Here is a 20,388-nt window from a genome sequence, read left to right on the forward strand (position 1 = left end):
TCTAATTAACTTCTATGTGCTGCAATTTGGTCATTTTAAAATAAAGAATTTTTTTTAATTAAACAATGGTAAAATTTAAGACCTAGAGAAGATCCTGGTCACCATGGTTTTAAACAAAGATGTCCAATTAATCTTTCTTGAAATGTATAGATACGTAAGCAATAAAACGCTACCCTTTAAGTAAAATAATGTGCCATGATATTCTAGTTTCACAACAAACAAAACCAGAGAGGCACTGTAATATTATTTTAATGAATGTATCTGCATAAGAGGAAATAAATATACAGTTTCTAAGTTATTTTTTAATTGTCTCTCTGAGGAATTTTTCATTTACTACACATATTTCTATATTACAAATATATACAGAAAAATACTAATAGCGTTTATTATATATACAATTGGAAATAAAGACATTAAGAGAAAAACGTGACTTCAAATGACAAGGTTGGTTGGTGGAGACTCTTGGACAACCTTCAAAATAAATACAGTCTAGGATTAACAATAACTAATCAACAGAATGTTCCGATAAGAAAATACAGGGGTGAAATTAATTTCTAACATCAAAAATGGCTCAACATTAAGTATCTTGTTTCTATTTTTTGAAAAGTAAATTCCATTTTATTAAGCAGAGGTTTACTGTCAAAAGATAAATAAAGAACAAAATTATAAAATAAAACTAATGGACCCTGACAGGTTTCAGGGCAGAACATTAAACCCTGTTAGGATCCTCAGCAGATCGGGTTAAAATTTATTTGTATAACTTAGAAAAACAATGCAAAGTACTAGTGGAGGACAATTACTCTGAGAATAAGGGTTATTTTTTTAATCTCTTTATACATCTTGAAGTTAACAATGAAAGGTTCTATTATAACTTTTTTAAAATATATTTTTAATTGGTGGATAATTGCTTTACAATGTTGTTTTGGTTTCTACTGTACAACGTGAATCAGCTATCAGTATACATGTATCTCCTCCCTTTTGAGCCTCCCTCTCAACTCCCCCATGATTAAGGGCTTCACAATAAACTTGGTAGTTCCTCATAATCTAGAAAAAAAAAGGTATGCTTTCAGTATTGTTTGGATTTAAGAGCAAGTGCCTTGAAACAACCTAGATTAGAATATGAGTGATTTTAATTATTATTGCACTGTTCCAACCCCTTTGCTTAGAAATATTTCCTTATACTGTGATCTTTTTCACTCTAAAAATGGTACAAACATCACATGATCTTACCCAAAACAGCTCTGGAAATCCTTTTCATAGCGTTTACTGTCAGTGAATCGAGAACTGGAGGATTTAGCTCTGCAAATACAGCAGCCCTCTATACTTCGGTACATCTTTGGCTTGTGAAAACCAAACATCTTTTCTTCTGGGCAATAGCCTGTAAAGCCAAGGGAATTGACACAGCTTTGTTGAGGGCTATAACAAGAAACCATTAAAAGCAAGCTCTCTGCTCCACCCCTCCCCCTGCAACATGGTATTACATGACCAAGCCAGACAGGAGGGCTCTGGTGAAGACCTCTTGAATCTACCTCAATTCTTGGCACACGAGCACACCAAGTGTCTAAAACAAACAGAACAGTTCAGATATATAACAAAGCTTCTCCTACCTCCTTCTACTATCCTGGTAAAAACTCACTCTAAAACTGCAGGAAGCAGGCATTTTCTAAAATTCAAGATTCTAAGAAGAGAAGGACAGAGAAGACTAGCGTGCTGCAGTCCATGGGGTTGCAAAGAGTCAAATACAACTGACTGACTGCCCAACAACAAAGTAGAGAATACAACAAACTCTCTCTCCACTATCCTGGGAAACACCGGAATCATACATATTGGAGGACACGTCCTAAAATTAAAGGTACCCCTTTTTACTCTGCATGTTTGCATTACTGTGATTCCCCTCTGGGAAAGTTCTGAGCATTTACCACAGGACTACAATCTGACACTAAGCACACAAGTAGCTCAATGCATCAACCCACACTACTTTGCCCTATGGGAAATCAGAGGGGCTTTCTTCTGTGATAAACGGGAAGTTCTAAGCAGGCAAGTTATCCTTGAATTGAAACTACGGAAAGGAGGATGTAAAACATAAAAAAACTAGTGTTATAGTTTAAGAATGCTCATTTCATAAATCATTAAGACAGATTAAGAGTGAGCTCATGTTGCCTGACCAGTGGTCTGCCCCTCAGTCGTTACAGAGGTTTTTGAAGTTCTTCAATGAGGTGCTGTGCCTGAAAGCTGTAAGAGTGGGAGGCAGATGTTCAAAAATGTAGAGTGAGATAAACTGTGATTTCCATGATCAAAAAAACCCTCAACATCCATCAAGGAAGGAAGAAAGAACTCCAGGGCTGGTTGCAACAAAAAGGCAGCTGGTAGTAAACATATACCTTATAAATAATTTAGAATATCCAAACCAAGGACCAACTTCACAAAACATCTGGACTAAGAGGTGATGAAAATGTAATGAACAGAAACTAAACCCCAAAGGACAAATCCAGAGCAGGGCCTCTGTGTGTGTGTGCGTGTGGGTGTGTGCACACTCACACTCACACACACACACACACACACACATCACATAAAGCATAAGAGAAAATAATTAAAATGAACTAGATTTGTATCCACAGTTTTAGGAGTTATAACCACGTTTTAAAAGGAATGCCATCCTTTTTAAAGTTCTTTTAGAAATACACTCAAATATATGAGTAAAACAAAAGCCTTGGTGTTTGTCTTTGAATGACCTTTTCCCTAACCTCATTCCACTCCAATTCTGGTTAGCCATACCACAGTATTTATGAAAGTGATTTAGAAAAATAACCAAATCATCAGACTCTGTGTGTGTGCGTGTGTGTGTTTGAGATGAAGCAATTCTGAAATACAAAGGATTTAAAATTTGCTTTCAAGAAAATAATTTATCAGCAAATAATTAGCCAAACACTTAAGTTTTCCTTTTAAACAGGGACTAGTGGTTCTTTGATGTTTTTGAGAGGCAAGTAAAAGAAAGATATGATGGATCAGAAGGCCACTGATGCATTTCAATAGTCAATTCTAAACTAAAAGTTAGTTTAAGAATTGTTAAAACAAATAAGAACATAATGTTTCTAGTTGATTAAGATAACTGTTTTCATTAAGTGAGACGTTTTTGAAAGGAAAAAAATGAGGAAGGTGCTCGATATATAGTAGGAAAAGGCATAGACCTGTGAAATGAGGTAGATTTTTTTTTTCAGTCTAACAAAAATTCACATGATAAATGAAAAGAAAATTGCCTCCTGAAGAAAATGGCCATGCACTGCTTTGGAAAAAACAATGTCAAAAGACACAGGTTTATACAAACTTTAAAAGAAGTACTAAGAAAGTAGAAGCTACTGCTTTAATTTGTATATTCCTGTTTTGAGGCAAAAATGTAACACAACTCTTTCTAGTCATTACACCAACCTGCGGCCTCTCCAAATTCCCCTAATACCTTCCCATTATCATCAAGGTCAAAAGTCCACAGATCCTCCAGCAGTCGCCAGCTTCATCAATAGCTCCAGGAAACTTCAACCTCCCTACTCAGCAAGGACAGAGGAAGTACAGCAAGAAAGGCCAGTTCATTCCATTAATACACAGGCCAAATCCCATTACAGGACAGACTATTCTACCCTCACAATCCCCTTCCTTCCACAAATAATAAACATACTATCAAAACTATAAAAAACTCAGGTCATCTCCAAGATATGAACTACTACCTTCACTGAGGCTGGATTTGACCAAGAAGTCATAGTTTGTGCCAGTTATCATGCTGGCAAGCTCCTAGGGAATATTAAGGCTATAGCTAAATATTACTTTCCTTTTCATCAGCAGCAATTGTGAATCAATTTTTGTTGGTGGTAGGAATCGCCACAAAACTTACCCAAGAGTAAGTGAAACAATCCACTCTTCAGCCTGAGAAATGTTCTTCTTAGACATCAGAGAAAATCTAATAGCCTGATGTCTTCTGGTTGATATCTTTTAAGTAGCTCTGCAACCTTGTTTTTCCTGACAAAATTCTCTGCCTAAACAGCTGAGTGGGGAGTCTGAATTCTAGGGCTCACCCTCTTTCAGTGCTAAGTGCAGCAAGGAGGCAGGCACCTGTCCTGATGCAACACACAAGCACATGAGCCTTTTAATGGATGATTACTTAATAAACCTAGTAAACCTTTTCTGAGCTTATTCCTGCACTTGAGAGGCACCTGGGAATCTGCAGTAAATACACAGGGGTTTCATTTTGGGCTTTGTTTACAAGCAACCCACTTAAGCAGTGATTGGTGTTTAACCATTTTGAGCTTTGGGGAGGCCAGAGAGTGAAAGTTTTCACAAAACCTACAGACCCACTAATGTTTCAAAAAATAAAAAATCTTATCTAATCTCTGGGAAAAAACTAGACACAAAATGGCTCTGAAACCAAGTTACTTTATATATTTGAGAAGGTTGTGAGTGAGCATGGCACAATTTGATTTTAAACTTGGGATTTCTATTATCTCAACAAACTAAGTGGTCTTTAGAATACTTCTTCCCTATAAAACACTGATTCACTATGTTGTTTTGTACACCTGAAATTAACATAATAAAAATAATAAGTAACAATAAAACTGAATCAACTTCAGTTTTTAAAAAAGAGTATTTCTTTCCTAAGCTTACATTTGTGCAATATTAAATGATTCCTCCAGAACAACCTATTTGTTCAAATTATTAGTGATTTTTGCATGTATTCTTACAGATGTCACATCACTCAGCAGTGCTTTAATAGAAGGAAGCCAATGCCATCTGCTTCCTAATTGATGAATAGTTACAGATGAGAGTAGACTCCATATAATATCACCCTTAAGCAAGTATTTGCAGAATCAGAAAAAATTTTACCTTTGAAATAAAGGCAAAAATAAAAGACTTAAAATGCTGATTTAAAAACTGTCATTTGCCTTCTAAAAACAGACAGTAGCGGTGGTTGCAAAACTCTAAATATACTAAAAGCTACTGAATTGTATACTTTGAGAGTGAATTTTATGATATATAAATTATTACAATAAGCTTGTTTCTAAAAATAAAAAGATTGGGTTTGGAATTCTCTTGACTTTATTCATCTTTGTAACCTCAGCACCTAGAATATTGTCAATCATGTAATATGTACTCAATAAATGTGTGGATTAAAGTTTTTTAAAAAACTGTCATTTGTACAGTACTTCATGTTTGATAAAGCACTTTCACTGACATTTCTTTACCTACTGTCAGCCAAAAAGTCACAATTTTTAAAAAATATTATAACAGTTAAAGACAAACCAACCATGCTGAAATTACTGTTCTGTCCAATTTAATTCAATCTCAGAGATTAAAGTTAATAGCTAAGTCAGCAAAAGCCATAAGAGAAATAACTGTAATTACATGAACAAATAGCATACAGAGACAGCAATGTGAGTTTTTAAAATACAACAATCAATTTTGAACATTTGTTTTGATTGACTTACTGGGGTTTCATCTACTTTAAAACTGTAAATTTCATAAAAATTCAATGATCAACTTAATGAAAGGATGGGGAAATGCATCCTTAGTGTTGAAGCAAGGAAAGCGTGAAGTAACCACTGTTTATCAAGATACAAAAGAGCCAATTCTAATCTGATTTAATGAGACTATGAACCCAAAGAGCAGGATGATGTCTTAGTACACTTAATATAGCACACGTAATGTAAGTTTGCCGAGCACAGGATAACATGATGGTGAAGTAATCTTCACAACCAATAGTAAAAGGCTGTATAAGAAGTTTTCTGATAGTTCCAAGCTTAAAGATGATCTCTTTTAATTTTTAGTAATACCAAATACTTGATTTGGTATCAACTAAGGAACAGTATGATTTGGTATAAACTAAGAAACAGTATGAAGAATCTTGAAAAATGCAAATTTTAGAGCTTTTAGTACCCTTTCTAACATGGAATTAGGAGACAGTGAGATTAAGATCTTAATTCTGCAGAGTATTTTCTTATCTTTCAAATCTGATAAGGGTGTGATTTTAATTAACACTTAGGAAAATGGAGAAGGTTCTTATTATGATGTATGTAACATCCATTAGGTTCACCTCAGTTGGTATGCTTTGAAGGACACCAATAGCTCCTCCAATGTAATAACTTTCCCAATTCCATTTTCTAGATTCCTTCTGGGTAGTTGTTTTTCTTATATTCAAAAATACCTTTCAGGGGCTTCCCTGGTGGTCCAGTGGTTAAAAATTCGCCTGCCAACGCAGAGACATGGGTTCCAACCCTCATCCAAGAAGATTCCACGTGCCCTGTGCCACAGCTGCTGAGGCTGCACGCCCTGCCTAGAGTCCACGCTCCACAACAAGAGAGGCCACCGCAGTGAGAAGCTCGCGCACCACGCTAGAGAGCAGCCCAGCTTGCTGCGCCAGAGAAAGTTCCAGTGCAGCAAAGACGACGCAACACATCCAAGAAACAAAATAAACAAATGTTTTAAAATTGTTTTTTCAAAATTCAAAATGCACTGGATAGACCAGGTAGAAGAAAACAGAAGTAAATATGCCAAAGATGATGATAAATCAGCTTTCATAGTTACCGTTGTAACTTGTCCATACCATCTTGAGAAGTGAAATTCTGACGCACAAATTAGGGGTGCAACCTCCCAAATTAAAACATTTCTCAATTGTTCTTCATTTTCAAGAGACCAAACCGTATAGCTTCTAATCATTTTTTCTAAAAAACCAAATGACCTAGACTTCTTTTCTAAAAAAAGCACACATAAAATAGTGTGCGTGCATACATGCTCAGGCACTGTGTCCAGCTCTTTGTGACCCCTTGGACTATAGCCAGCCAGTCTTCTCTGTCCATGGAATTTTCTGGGAAAAAATACTAGAGTTGCCATTTCCTCCTCCAGGGAATCTTCCTGACCCAAGGATCGACCCCACATCTCCTGTATCTCCTGCACTGCCAGGCAGATTCTTTACCACTGCACCACAATGTAAATGTCCATGGATTCTCAGACTGGTTAAAGTATGGTGTCTTCATACTACAGGATACCCTTTCAGCCCTTAAAAGAAGGCAGTAGATCTACAACATGTGCAGGGAGGGAAGTTTTTTAAGATATCTTGTTATATAGTATGTTTTTAATGAGATCTTGAATACACAACCTGGCTTTTTAAAATAGACGTTTAAGAACCAATAACTAGCAACGGTCTCTGAGGGGTGCAAGGATGAAGGAGGTTTACTTTCACTTTACTCCCTTCTATACTATTTTTTTTTTTAATAAAGAGCAGCACACCCCAAAACTTTAGTCATCATCACATATCTTGACTTAACTAAAGAGGAATCTGAAAAAGCCCAAAGAACTTATATAAACTTCCTCAAAGACATACAGATGAAGAGATACACATTAGCAAATATATTCCACAAGAGAGCATACAGAATAGACTAGTAAAATCAGAACAGAGAGAACAGAATGGGAAGGAAACTGCAGAGACGAGACAAGCAAAAGATTTGTAAAGTGGGAAGGAAACAGCAGTGAACAAAGAGGAAAGGAACCAAGCAACCAAAGACAACTCTGAAGGGAAGGAGATGCATTTTTTAGAGCTGAACTTTAAACGGCATGATTATGGGAAAGGAAGAGAAATAAATACGAAAAAGCACTTATGATCCAAAGTTAAGTGCCATCTCGAGTGCCTGAAACTGGTAATGCCACCTTCGACACCATTTTAGTCAACGGTATGCTATCTTTAATCACATGTAAGTACAGGTTCTAGGAAACACTAACAGTGTGACTGTAGCAACACTCTTCACAAAGGGTCAAATAGGATTGTTTTGTTCTCCCACTGCTAGGCCACTTGGTTACAGTATTCCCCTACAAAAAGATGTTTCAGCAGTGCTTAAGGAAAACCATGGGGCAATCAAACACTACTATTTCCTTTTACCTGCTTCTAGTAGATACCTATCCACATCCCAACACCAAAGTTTCCGAATTTATTAATTCACTTTTTCAAGTGAAATTTAAAAATTTAAACTTGCCTGGAGAAAAACAGAAAGAGGTGGTGGATGCCCACTTGTCTGCCAAAAGCTTCTCCAAACATGTACCCAGACTGAGAAATTATATGATAAAATATTTATCCAGTGCTGCCTATGGAATCTACGCTCAGTAGAAGACCCTAGAACTCCTCCTACAGGAAAGGGGTCAAACTCAGAAATTAAGTCTTCAGCTGACATAGCACAGGCTAAAAATAAAAATCACAAATCCAGGTCTCTGAGTTTTAGTGTAAAACCAAATACTAGGTCTTCCCATTTTGATACTGTAAAAACAAAACAAAACTGGGTATTCCAATACCAGATTAGGAGAAATTCCAGTGAATGAGAAAGTTAAAGGTTGGGAGGATAGTATTTATTTGCTTTTAAAGTATGATTATTAGTTAAGAAATGTGACTATTATGAGTGTGATGAAGAAGTCAAACTGGAGTCTATATTTCTGCTTGTGTCTTTACAAGTGAATAGACAGTCACCTCAAATTTTTTGTCCTCTGTAATATTAGGGTAAAATCTTACTTCTACTTTCCAGGAATGCTGTGGAGCAAGAATATGAAAACATCAGTGTATGTATACCATTTATTTCCTTAAATTTATGACTTGCACATTATAGAAATATAAACTCTTACCTGTCCCAAGACACACCCAACTAACTAAAATGAGGGTAGAATCCTGATTTCTGAAGGTTTTAAGAACAAGTTTGTGGGGAAGGAGGAACTTAAAATTTCCAGAGATTTTAAGTTTATGAAATGACCATATTCCTTTCCATGAAGGTTGTTCTCCATTTTCAAACTTGACAAAAATGTTAAGAAAGCTCATAGCTGGTCTAACCCAAATCTCAGGAAAGTTCCTAAAGCTCTCTGAAGCACAAGGACTGGCAGTCCTAACCTTTAAATGCAATGCCCTCCTGATTATATAGTCTTCTCTTCCAAACACATTCTTTGTGTGTTCACCTAACCTGGCTTTAATCCATATAATCACATAAAAAATCTGAAAGTCAACCAGGCTCTCCCTTCTCATCTTCTGCAAGATCTCTACCATCTCCATGATGAAGTCCTGGAGCATCTGCTTCTACTCTCACTTCTCTGGTTCACGTTCCTTCCATCCCATTGTCTGTCTGTCCCTCATTACAGTGTCTGAATTTCTGTCAGAGCCTCATAACTGACTTATAAGGCTACATCCTTCAAATAGGTGGTATCGTCCTAAAAAGTTCAAATATTAATATTCCTTTCAAGGTACCAACACTTGGGTATCAGGATAATATCCAAACTCCTTGGCAAGAAATTCAAAGCTTTTCAGGATCTAGTCCCGTCTACCAGCTACTCCCAACATAGAATTCTGATATTCCAGGAGTGTCAAATCAACCTTAATAACTAGCCACATCAATACTTAAGGCTGCTATTTCTGTCCAAATGGTCTCTCCTTCATCCTCTTAACCTAAGAAATTACTTGAGAATTACATCTTTTTACAAAACCTTTCCATTCCTAACAAACACACTGGATTTCACGTACTTAAGTTTAAGGTATTGTTCCCTCTGTGCTTAGTCAATCACTGGTGTCAGACTCTGCAACCCCATGGACTGTAGCCCACCAGGCTCCTCTGTCCGTGGAGATTCTCCAGGCAAGAATACTGGAGTGGGTTGCCATGCCTTCCTCCAGGGGATTGCTCCCTCTACTCAATGATAAACTGTTACAGGACAGAAACAATTAATAAGTCTTACATTACAACCAGGTGCTGACTGTACATCGTATACAGAACTGGGTGGAACTTGCTAAGAAGTGTGGGGTAGACAAAATGGAGTTGAACAGTGTTTTTAAGGGCATGAAATAGGAATGGTGTCCACAATAAAGACGGGCATTTAAAAAAAAAAACTGATGTTGTGAACAATGTCATTTTTCTTTAACATTTAGTTTCTAGACTTTTGCACCCCCCCAAAAAAAGTGGGCTTTAAAGATTTCCAAGAAATATAAACCAAATGAATGACTTGAATCAGAAAAGACTAATAGTAAACAAGTCAACGTTTTCATAACAATTGGTAGAAAAAATATTTCTTGCTGATTTCAAGCAGGCATGTGTAGAGGAAGGGAGGATTAAGAGAACAATGTGTGTAGAAATGAATCTCAAAACGAGAGCTATTTAAACTCAGCATACATTAACATCAACCAAATTAAAATAACATTAAGCCAAAGCAAACTTATAGTAGGTGGAAACAACTAAATATGAAGCTAAAAAAATTATTTTAGTTAAACTGCAACTTTTTTACTTGAATATGTAATAGCAAATGTGTCTGTGACTTCTATATTTCTAGTACAAAAAGAAAACTCTCCCTTGAAAATAAACTCCCTTCTTTTGGATTAGCTGCATTTCCATAATACAGAAAACCACTCAGTTGCAGATTCAATTAAAAGGGAAACTGAAAAAGAGAAACTGGAGAACCAAAAGATAACAAAATATTTTCAATTTATAACAGGACACTCTTGTGGACAAATCAGAAAGAAGATGGTATTTTCTAGATATCCACTGGACTTTCTGATGTTACCTGGTTGAATCAGAATTAGATTGGCAACCAGGAGTTTAAGGCAGTGCCTTCCCAGAAACAGTTTCTGAAGGTGGGGGATGGGGCCAAAAACAATTATTCTTTCCACTTCTCATTTACTAAATTATGTATTCCAGCAAGGAAACTGATCCAAACCTGTTTTGTCTTCTGCAAAATATCTACTTTCCAAAGTTGTGAGGACAACAGGTTGTATTACCAAGAACATGATTTACTTATTTACATCCCTGAGAACCAGGTATGATTATTGCTATTTTGCAGATGACAAAATCTGACTACAAACAAAGTGACTTGCTTAAGATGATCACGTCTTTGGAAACCAAGCGTCTTTGGATCACATCTTTTCAACCCCATAGACTTCTGAACACTAACCTAGTGCCTCAACAAATATACTTCCCTCCTTCTTAGCCAATTATATGCCTAGCACTGCTTAGGGGAAAAAAATGTAATACTTTTAAAGCAACCTACTATGTGCCTAGCACAGTAAATTAATTTGTCCTTGCAACAGCTTATGACGTTGGTCTACATTTCAAATTAGCTTTTAAGTTTTTCCCAGTGAGAAACTTATTTTACATGGAAAATCATTCTCAAAATGCTTTTGTGACATAAATCTGCCTGACTGGGAGCTTATGAGCCAGGTTTTCCCAGGGTCTGACTGCCAACTCTAGAGAAAAAACTGATCATTCAGGTTCCAGATATACAGAATAGTACTTTGCAACAGCAGTCTTGAGGCCCACCCAAGATTCTAGAACATACTATGTATTGAACTTTTAATCTCCAATCTCTTGCAAAAGTAATGCAAAACGAGAAGGCAGCAGAGACCTTGTCTGTGTCTTTCCCACTCTCAACTCATTTACCTTGATAAACCAAATCTCTGCTGCACATATCATCTGATATTTAAAACAGAAGCCTTAAACTCTAGATACATTTGAAGTTTCTCAGAACACTGAAATCTAGCTGTAACTCGGCTATGAAATACTAATTAAGAAAACAAATTAAAGAATCTCAGTGTATTGGCAAAGCTCCTCATATGCGTTTTATTAATAAATACCTGACCCAGAGAAATAACTCCCCAAAGGAAAGCCATAAGGTTATTAAATCTGAAGTTTCTCATTCTCTTGACAAGATGTTTCTATTCATTTCAGAAATGTACTAATATTGGCAGCCTTTAGGTATTTGTCATTCGGTCAACCAAAACTTGGGCGAAAAGAGTATACTGAATAGCTTAACAATGAAAGCACAAAACTGGTTTCAATTTGTATGGATAGTCTGGTATGTGTGGGCGTGGCCCTCAAAGGATATTTTTATTTTTCAGTAAAGGCCACTTTTAGATTCTAACCCTTAAACATGATCAAAATACAAGAGCAATAAGGAAAGAAACAGACACGGTGCTGCTTATCGGATGTCTAGACTGCAAGCAAACCCCAAATACCAAAGAAGCATCCATGTGTCAAACCAGCATAATTTCTGAGCTATGCCTGGGGCCACATACCAAAAAAAAAAGTTAGCTTGAAAAGAAAATCTAAGAGGGGTAACCAGCAGGTCAATCCCAGTTCTCAGGAACTAGGAAAAGCTAGCAGGGACAGCTAGCCGTTACCTTGTATCATCCCCTTGAGTAGCTTCCTCCCCAGCCCCCACAAAAAATCTCCTAGAAAGGCCTAACTCCTACGTGCTAGCTTCTTCAAGGTCGTCCAAAGATAACGCAGGAACCTGAGCTGAGCACACCTTTAGGCCAAAAGATTCCCCCTTGCCCAAACCATTACGTAAATACTTTAAATGCCATAGCCACCAGAAACAAAGTCCCAGAAGTTTATTCAGATTGAGCAACTAATAAACGTTTTCGGTTTTGTAACATAAATTATGAAAACGCTCTTCAAGAGTGACAAACTCCAGTTAAAAAACAGGTGCTTTGAGTACTTTTAATGACAAGGTCAAATTTATTTAAAAAAAAAATTATTAGGAGAAAGGCGGGGTTGGGGCGGAGGGACTTTTCTTAAGCTTCCTTACGATAATGTGAGTGAGGAGTGCGCGGAAGGACGGTTGGGGAGAAACTGTCTAGCACTGGGTTCATGTTTGGCTACACAGTAATTCCTGGTCTTCCGGGTGCCTGGAGTAATCGAAGATTAGAGAGAGAAAATAAAAACAAAGAAACCTAGTAGGGGTCAGAGTTACCAGAACAAACTCTGCACCGCGCGACCACCCCAAGTAGCACCTCCCCAACCAAAACAGCCCTGGCCACAGCCGGCCCCCCCTCCCACACGTAAACACACAAAGACCAGAGCTGCACGCACGGTTTGCCCACAGTCCTCACTTCCCTTTGTAGGACAACGGGAGCCCCGAAGTTCGCTGCGGTTGCTTTTTGGGTGTCGTCGGGGCTGGGTCCCCTGAACGTGCGGGCCGCGGCTCGGCTGGGGGGAAGGGGTGCTCGCCGGTTTCCCCGAAAGCAGCAAAATGCCTCCCCGTCCCGCCCCAGTCCTCCGCGGTGGCCCCAGGCTGCGCTTCCCCCCGGGCACGCGGCGACGGCCGAGAGAGAGACACCCAGGCAGCAAACAGAACAGCTCCCCGGCGGACCCGTGGGTAAATACAGCAGCTGGGGTCGGGAGGAAAGTTCCAGTGGAGAGCTGCCCGCAGGGGAGGGGGTGGCGGCGAGAGGGAAGCGCGTCCCTCTCCGCCGCCTCCCTCACCTGCGCCGGAACAACGGGCCCCGCGCCCGCCCACCCGGCCGGCCCGGCGCCTCCCGCAGGCCGCGCCTCCCGCACGCCGTGCTGCCGGGGCTTGTTCCTCCTCATGGCTTTGCCCTGACGTAATTCAAACATGGCAACAGTTCGACTTCAAAGGCGGATCCACAGACCTCCCAGACGCAGGCTCCGGCCCCGGGGAGCGGGCCGAGCCCTCGCGGCCGCTCTCTCCCGGGCCCTCGGCCGTCGCGGCACCCGGCGCCCCGGCTCCAGCGCCAAGCCCCGACTGCTGCCCCTCGGCCGCCCGCCGCGAGGAAGCACGCCGTCTCCCCCCACGCGCTCCGGCACCGCACCGCGCACAAGTAGCGTCGCCAAAGTTTCCCCGCGAGGGGCCGAGGGACAAAAGCCCCTCCCGAAACTCGCCCGAACTTAGGAGGGCCCGGCCTGCAAGGCGGCCGCCTCCAGCGCCGGCCGGGCCCGCATCGGCACATGCAGCTCTTTGTTTTCTGTCCAGCCGGGCGCTGCCTACGTGCAGCATCAGGGGCGTGGGACTGTTTCCCTGGGGGAGACACTTGACGATCGCCCAGGGGAAGGGTCCGGACCCGGCGCCCCGGGAGTCTGGGGCTGGTCCCGCCGTCCTCCCCAAGCAGTAGGCCCATTTAATCAAAGTTTTGCAATGTCCTTGATGAGAAACGCCCGAATCCCCCGCCCCGCACCGGCCGAGAGTTGGCGACTTTCATTCTGCTTTTTAAACTGGCAAGACGCCATCATCAGCAAGTCACATTGTCCGGCCGGGCAGCCCCGACAGCGCCCACATCTCCCCGCTGACCGCGAGCCCGACACTCAGTCGGACCCCGGACCAAACCGGGGTCGCAGCCCCAGCACGTGGTCTGTCACGCTCCCCACAAAAAGCAGTGCCCTCCAGAGTTCCCGCACTCCTCATGCGCAGACAACGCCGCTGCCTCCATCCCGGAGTCAACTCGGCTCCGACTAGCCATCTTAAGCCGCACACCGTCGCCCTAGAGAGCTCCGCGGCGCCCACTTTATACGCTACAGGTGAATAAATTTGCGAACCAAACTTGGGGCTCCACCGACACCCCGCACGCCCGCGCTGTCTGGGCGCGGCCCGAGGAGAGGCGTTTGCGAGCCGGGGCCGCTTCCGAGCGGCCGCGTGTTGCTCATTGTCGCATCCGCATCCCTCCGGAGTTGGGCGGACAACGCCACCCGCGTGCACTATGGCCACGCCGGCACCGACCCGAAAGGCCGATTTAAACCCCCTCCGCCCTCCAGCTCTCAAGTAGGCGGCAACTTAGTTTCCGAGCAAGGGGCGTTCATTGTCCACCCTCATGACAACACGCGCGAGGGGCCGCAAGAAACTAAACCACGAGGGCCAACAACGGCGCCCGGCCACTCCCGGGCGCGCGCCCACGCGGGTGCACAGACCCGGGGCCCCTCTGCAATCGCCAGCAAGTCCTTTTCTCTGGGGCCTTTAAGCCACCGGGCTCCCTTTCGCCAGCGAACACTGCGGCTGCGAAAAGTCATTGTCACCTTCAACGTGGATCCCTCAACTCTGGCGACTCCTCACCCCTTTCCTGGCTCCGTTCACTTCCCCCACCCCAAGACTTTCGCTTTTCCTCAAATAACCTCCCCAATTAAAAAGGGCACACTAAACATGCAGATACAAAAGAATCTGGGGTCTGAAGATCACGAAAACAGCGCTCCCCGAAATGCCATCTCCAAGACAAAACTTCCTGTGTGTATAAATGTGTGCGTGTGTCTGTAGAAGGACTGGGGGAGGTAGTGAGGTGAGGTGAAAAGAGAAAAGAAACCACTCTGAAATCAAAGCCTCGTGAGACAGTTTTGCACCACAGTAATGGTTCGAGTTACTCACCTTCCAAAAGCAGCCGTTCCACGCGCAATAACGTTCCCGAGGGGCGCAGTGCACGCCAAGTCAACCCCCCCTTCAATCGCTCCCTCCTCCTCAACTGCCTTGTCTAGAAAGATTGTCTCCTGCAGTTCTGCAGTTGCTACCGCTGGCGGGGAAGGTGTAGATTCCGCTTTCCCTCTGCGCACGCGCGGCTCCCGGTACAAAATTCTCCTGAATCGAACTTATTTGCATACGGGCGCGCGCGCGTCGAGGGCTGGGAGGGGAAAAGGCCCGGCGGCCGAGCGCGCTCCCGAGGCCTCTATTGTCCTTTTAAGGGGAGAAGCGCCGTGGCGCGGGAAACGCGGCGGCCAGAGGGAAACGGGGGCGGGGACTGCTTACTACGGCTGACGTCACGTAAACAAACGCCCTCTGCCTTGAGGCGGCGGCCAAGTGGGAGTGGCGGGATGGGAAAGGCGGAGAGGTTAGCAACCCAGGGAGAATACTAGACTGCGTGAAGTGTTTTCCACTCCGAAGCTCTTCACGCACACCGTTTCGCGTTAGAAAATAGTTTTGAAAGCTGTTTTTGCAAAGTTCTCATACCTGTGCCCGGTTTCTGGCCTGAGTGATAGGGGAGGTGGTCTTGCAAGTATCCAGACTGAATTTATATGTTTCCCACATTTGCTAAATTTTGTTTGAAAACAGGTTTTTGAATCTTTTTTCTGTTTTAATCTTCTGGAGCCAGTAGAGTTTCGTCTTGCAGTTTTAATGAGTCATTTAGTAAAGTCCGATTTTGACACTCCATTCACTAACTCCTGTCTGCCCTCCTCAAACAGTAACAGAACCCATGACAATCCAATTTTTTCTCCACTTCAGCCTTAAGATTTCAAGCCTGAATTGAATGGTTGTTAATTTCCGTGGGAACAGTGTCGTTTTCCTAATAGACTAGTTAGTGGGAAGTCAGTAATCTAGCTAGAAATGTACATACCACCTCCAGCTGCTAGTAAAGGTTGTTCCACTCACCCAGAAATAATATTGATTCTACTAACTGATGGTCTTGGGAATTGAAAAAGTAGCCAGTTAAATGCAGACTTTCCCTTGTGGAATATATAATAAACAATCTAAATGCTTCTTGCCTCAGGATAGGAAAAAACCTGGAAAAGCTGAAGTAAATCTCAGATTGATAAGTGAAAAATGCAGAAAGAATAATTGAGATACATCTTTATTCCCAGAACACATTTAACACCAACAACAAGCTGAGACCCTGACTTAATGATTGAGGGACATGGGGAGAGAGCAAGGATGTTTTTCCCGGAAACTTGATATTGGTCCCAGGATACAAAAGTGTGGACATCAACCATAAAACTTAATCATCTGCTGACTAGTTTCACTGCTTTCACTGTAGTGTCAACAATATGGATTTAAATAGCTACTTCTGAAATGCTAATTTAATGTGACAATCAATTCCTAGTACAAACAAGACAAACCCACTTCTGAAGTCTTCAACTAATGTTTCTTCATTTTCTTTAGGTTCTGTAGCATACTATTTCTGTAACTGTAAAAACCATATGCTAAATACCTACAAAGGAGAAAAAAGCTGACACCTGTCACTGAAATGTCAGCTCCCTAAGGGCAAGAATTTTATGTTACATTCTTTTTGTACCCTAGTGCCTAAAACAGTGCACGGTATGTAATGAATTCTTTGACAGACTGCTTGTAAATAATAAATCGATGGATGTTTTCAAATTTATTATAGATTTATTTCACATAAAAACAGTTTCAGTTTAGAATTTTTGTATTTTATCTAAAATGATCTTGGAAGTTATGGTCATCACCTCGATTGATTTGATGGCTATCATTAAATCATAATAAGTAAAGCAGAATAAGATTCATAACCATTTCTGGACTTTGATGGCAAATTAGACTCTTAAGCATAAACTTCTATTTTCTTCTTTTTAAAGAAGATTTTTAAAATGTGGCCCAGGTTGTCTCGAGGACTTATTTAGTTTATGACAGATAGTCCAAAAATTATTTCACATTAATGTATGTTTCTGAAAGTATGGAACTTACAAGTATAGTAATATTTTTCAAATTTCAATTATTGTTTGTAGGATACATCTATATATTTTAATATACATATATGTTTAATATATATAATGTATATATGTACTTTCAATGCCTTCTCTCTTGAAAATTTATGTAAAGAATATATACTGTAAGCCACTGGTTCGTAATAACTTGAAGAGAGTATAATCTACAAAAATATTGAATTGCTATGTTGTACACCTGACATTGCTGCTGCTGCTGCTAAGATCGCTTCAGTCGTGTCCGACTCTGTGCGACCCCATGGACTGCGGCCCACCAGGCTACTCCATCCATGGGATTCTCCAGGCAAGAACACTGGAGTGGGTTGCCATTTCCTTCTCCAATGAATGCAAGTGGAAAGTGAAAGTGAAGTCGCTCAGTCGTGTCCGACTCTTAGCGACCCCATGGACTGCAGCCTACCAGGCTCCTCCATCCATGGGATTTTCTGGGCAACAGTACTGGAGTGGGGTGCCATTGCCTTCTCCGACACCTGACATTAATATATCGTAAATCAACTATAGCTCAATACAAAAAAAAAAAAAGATATATATTTTAATACAGGGATGAAATAGGTCCAAATGTGCAAGGAATGCAGGAACTACAGTATTTTGGATATTTCGTGCTATGGAACTAATACTATACAGCAAGGCTTCCTCTACTCTCAAAGTAGAGGTCAAGAAGCATCTAGGTAATTTCTGTAGGAAAGGTAGCAACAAAATTGTTAAAGAGAAATTTCAGTTCCTTAGAGTCTTGAAAAAAAAAAAAAACCCTGCTATTTTTGAACAAGCTGGTGCATTCCAAAGGTTCTTTTGTTCCTTTCACTGTTTGAACACGTTGTTATAGCTGGCTCTATCCAGGGCCAACTAATAGCTTCATTTATGAGCTACTTTTAAAATAACTGTTTCTTAAGTAGCCTAAGTGAATTTTTCATAAGGAAGAAAGGTAGGATGGAAGAAACTTATATAAGTTTAGATTATATTTGGATTATAGGAGATTGACTTATACCATGTTTGGGAAATATTTGAGTATTTTTAATGACTGTAGTGCTATTTTGAACTCATACTGAGTTATCAAAAATATTGAAATTGAAAATAAGCTACCAGATAAGCCAACTACCTTACTTATGTGTTGTCCCCATTGTAGAATTATGCCTATTGCCCAAATGTTTTCAATCATTTAGCAAACATTTTATGATCATAACTATGTGCCAGACAGTAAAACCATTTAAGAAGTAGAGAGACTCAAGCTCTTCTTAGCTCTTCTAATTTATTCCATTTTACTTGCTACTTTCTCTTCTGTAGCATTTGTTGTCTTGTTTTGAGGATTAACTATTATCAGCAACTTTACAATTTATTATGATCTTGGAATGGAGGATAAATTCTATATAAAGGACTGAAAAAGACAATTCATGCTTGGCAATGAAGGATATCATCAGCAATTTAGTAAGGTTTGTAACGACCACTGAAACTAATGATGATTTTTTTAAATGAAGGCTGATACCCTCATCAGAGGCTGGTATGAACCACATCAAAACATTTTTGTTGAGCCCAGGAAAGAGATGATTATTATTATTAACCATTGGGTTTGGATCCTTAACAGGTAATAGCTATAAAACTAAACCTTTTCCTCATACCTAAACAAGCACAGTATTTTGTTACTCATTTGTTTAAGTCCTTTTGAAGTTCAACTAGCAAGTGGACAGAGCAAGTCAGATAATTTTAAACTGTAAGTATAAAATTGGTTGTGTAATCTAAGCAATCCTCCAGCAACTGTTCACAGCTGCCAGAAAAGGTATCTATTACTTAATCAAAATTAACTTTTCAAATTTCTGAACTTAGACTTAAAGAACTGTCATAAATTTATTCTTAGAAAGAGCAACCTCTGAATTTATAGAAATTTTAAATATTATATTAGCATACTTAAAAAAATTTTAATAATAATAATTAAAAAAATTAGGCTTCCCTGAGAGCTCAGTTGGTAAAGAATCTGCCTGCAATGCAGAAGACCCTCCTTCAAATCCTGGCTTGGGAAGATCTGCTGGAGAAGGGATAGGCTACCCACTCCAATATTCTTGGGTTTCCCTTGTGGCTCAGCTGGTAAAGAATCTACCTGCAATGTGGGAGACCTGCGTTCAATCCCTGGGTTGGGATGATCCCCTGGAGAAGGGAAAGGGTAACTACTCCAGTATTCTGGCCTGGAGAATCCCATGAGTTGGACAGGACTGAGTGACTTTAACTTTCAAAAAATGAAAGTTTTTAAATTTAAAATAAAATTACTGGTAACAAAAGTAATTTTATTTCAAGAAGGACATTGACAAACTGGAATGAGTTCACAGGAGAGGAAATCAGGATGATGAAAGAGTCCAGAAACCACAGCATAAAAGCAATAATTGAAGGAGGGGCTATGTTTTGATTGAGCAAGAGAGCAATCTTTGACTACCTGCAAAGGACCATCATTAGAAGAGCAAATGGGCTTATTCTTTTATGCTTAGGAGCCAAATTCATCTTGAAAAGCCCAAGAATGTCTTGCTAAATATAAGAAATATTTCTAAACATTTGAATAGTCCAAGGATGGTTCATGATACTTCAGAAGTCAAGTCCCCATCATTAATGATGGTGTTCACAAAAATAAAACCAAGACTTTTATTTCAGTGAGTTACATTATTTACAGTAGAAAGCTTGCTACCTACTCCTACTGAATTTTGTGAATCTGTGATTCCTTAGGATAAATGAATGGCATCAACAAGTTCAGGAAAGGAATTTGTCCATCACTGTGGCTGGAGAGGTGAGGAATGTCATTTTAGAGAGTATGAGATTTCAGTTTGGACATGAATTCATTGATTCATTCAACAAATACTTAGTGAGTATCTACTAATTGCCAGGCTCTGACAGTAAAATGGTGAGCAATGCAGAAACAGTCTCTCATGGAATGCGGCAGGCATTCCAAATAACAGCACAAATATGATGACAGACCATGAGAAATAAAAGGAAAAAAATACTGTGAACCTAATCATGTGTAGCAAGGAGATCTGATATAATCTGGAGGTAAAAGCATCTTTGAAGAGGTAAAGTTGAATTATCAGCAGGATTAGATGGCGGATTGGAGGGTAGAAAGAGTTGTTGAACCAATGGCAATTTTAGGAACAAGTTCTTAAAGACAGGTACTTGGGGTGGTGAGAAAAGACATGAC

The 20,388-nt window shown here is 40.4% G+C and overlaps 1 protein-coding gene across 1 annotated transcript in view; it reads right to left on the reverse strand.

Moving 5' to 3' along the window:
* The window catches only part of SINHCAF (SIN3-HDAC complex associated factor), a 29,590-nt gene extending 14,171 nt beyond the window's left edge, over window positions 1-15,419 (reverse strand). Inside the window, exons 1-2 of the mRNA XM_055573190.1 lie at window positions 15,142-15,419; window positions 1,231-1,378 (exon numbers count right to left, since the gene is read on the reverse strand). Of these exons, the coding sequence (XP_055429165.1) occupies window positions 1,231-1,358 (128 nt within the window). The 5' untranslated portion in view covers window positions 1,359-1,378; window positions 15,142-15,419. The remainder of the gene's footprint in view (window positions 1-1,230; window positions 1,379-15,141) is intronic.
* Between the last annotated feature and the right edge of the window lie 4,969 nt (window positions 15,420-20,388).

Source organism: Bubalus kerabau, chromosome 1, assembly GCF_029407905.1.
Source record: "Bubalus kerabau isolate K-KA32 ecotype Philippines breed swamp buffalo chromosome 1, PCC_UOA_SB_1v2, whole genome shotgun sequence".
NCBI classification, from domain to species: domain Eukaryota; kingdom Metazoa; phylum Chordata; class Mammalia; order Artiodactyla; family Bovidae; genus Bubalus; species Bubalus kerabau.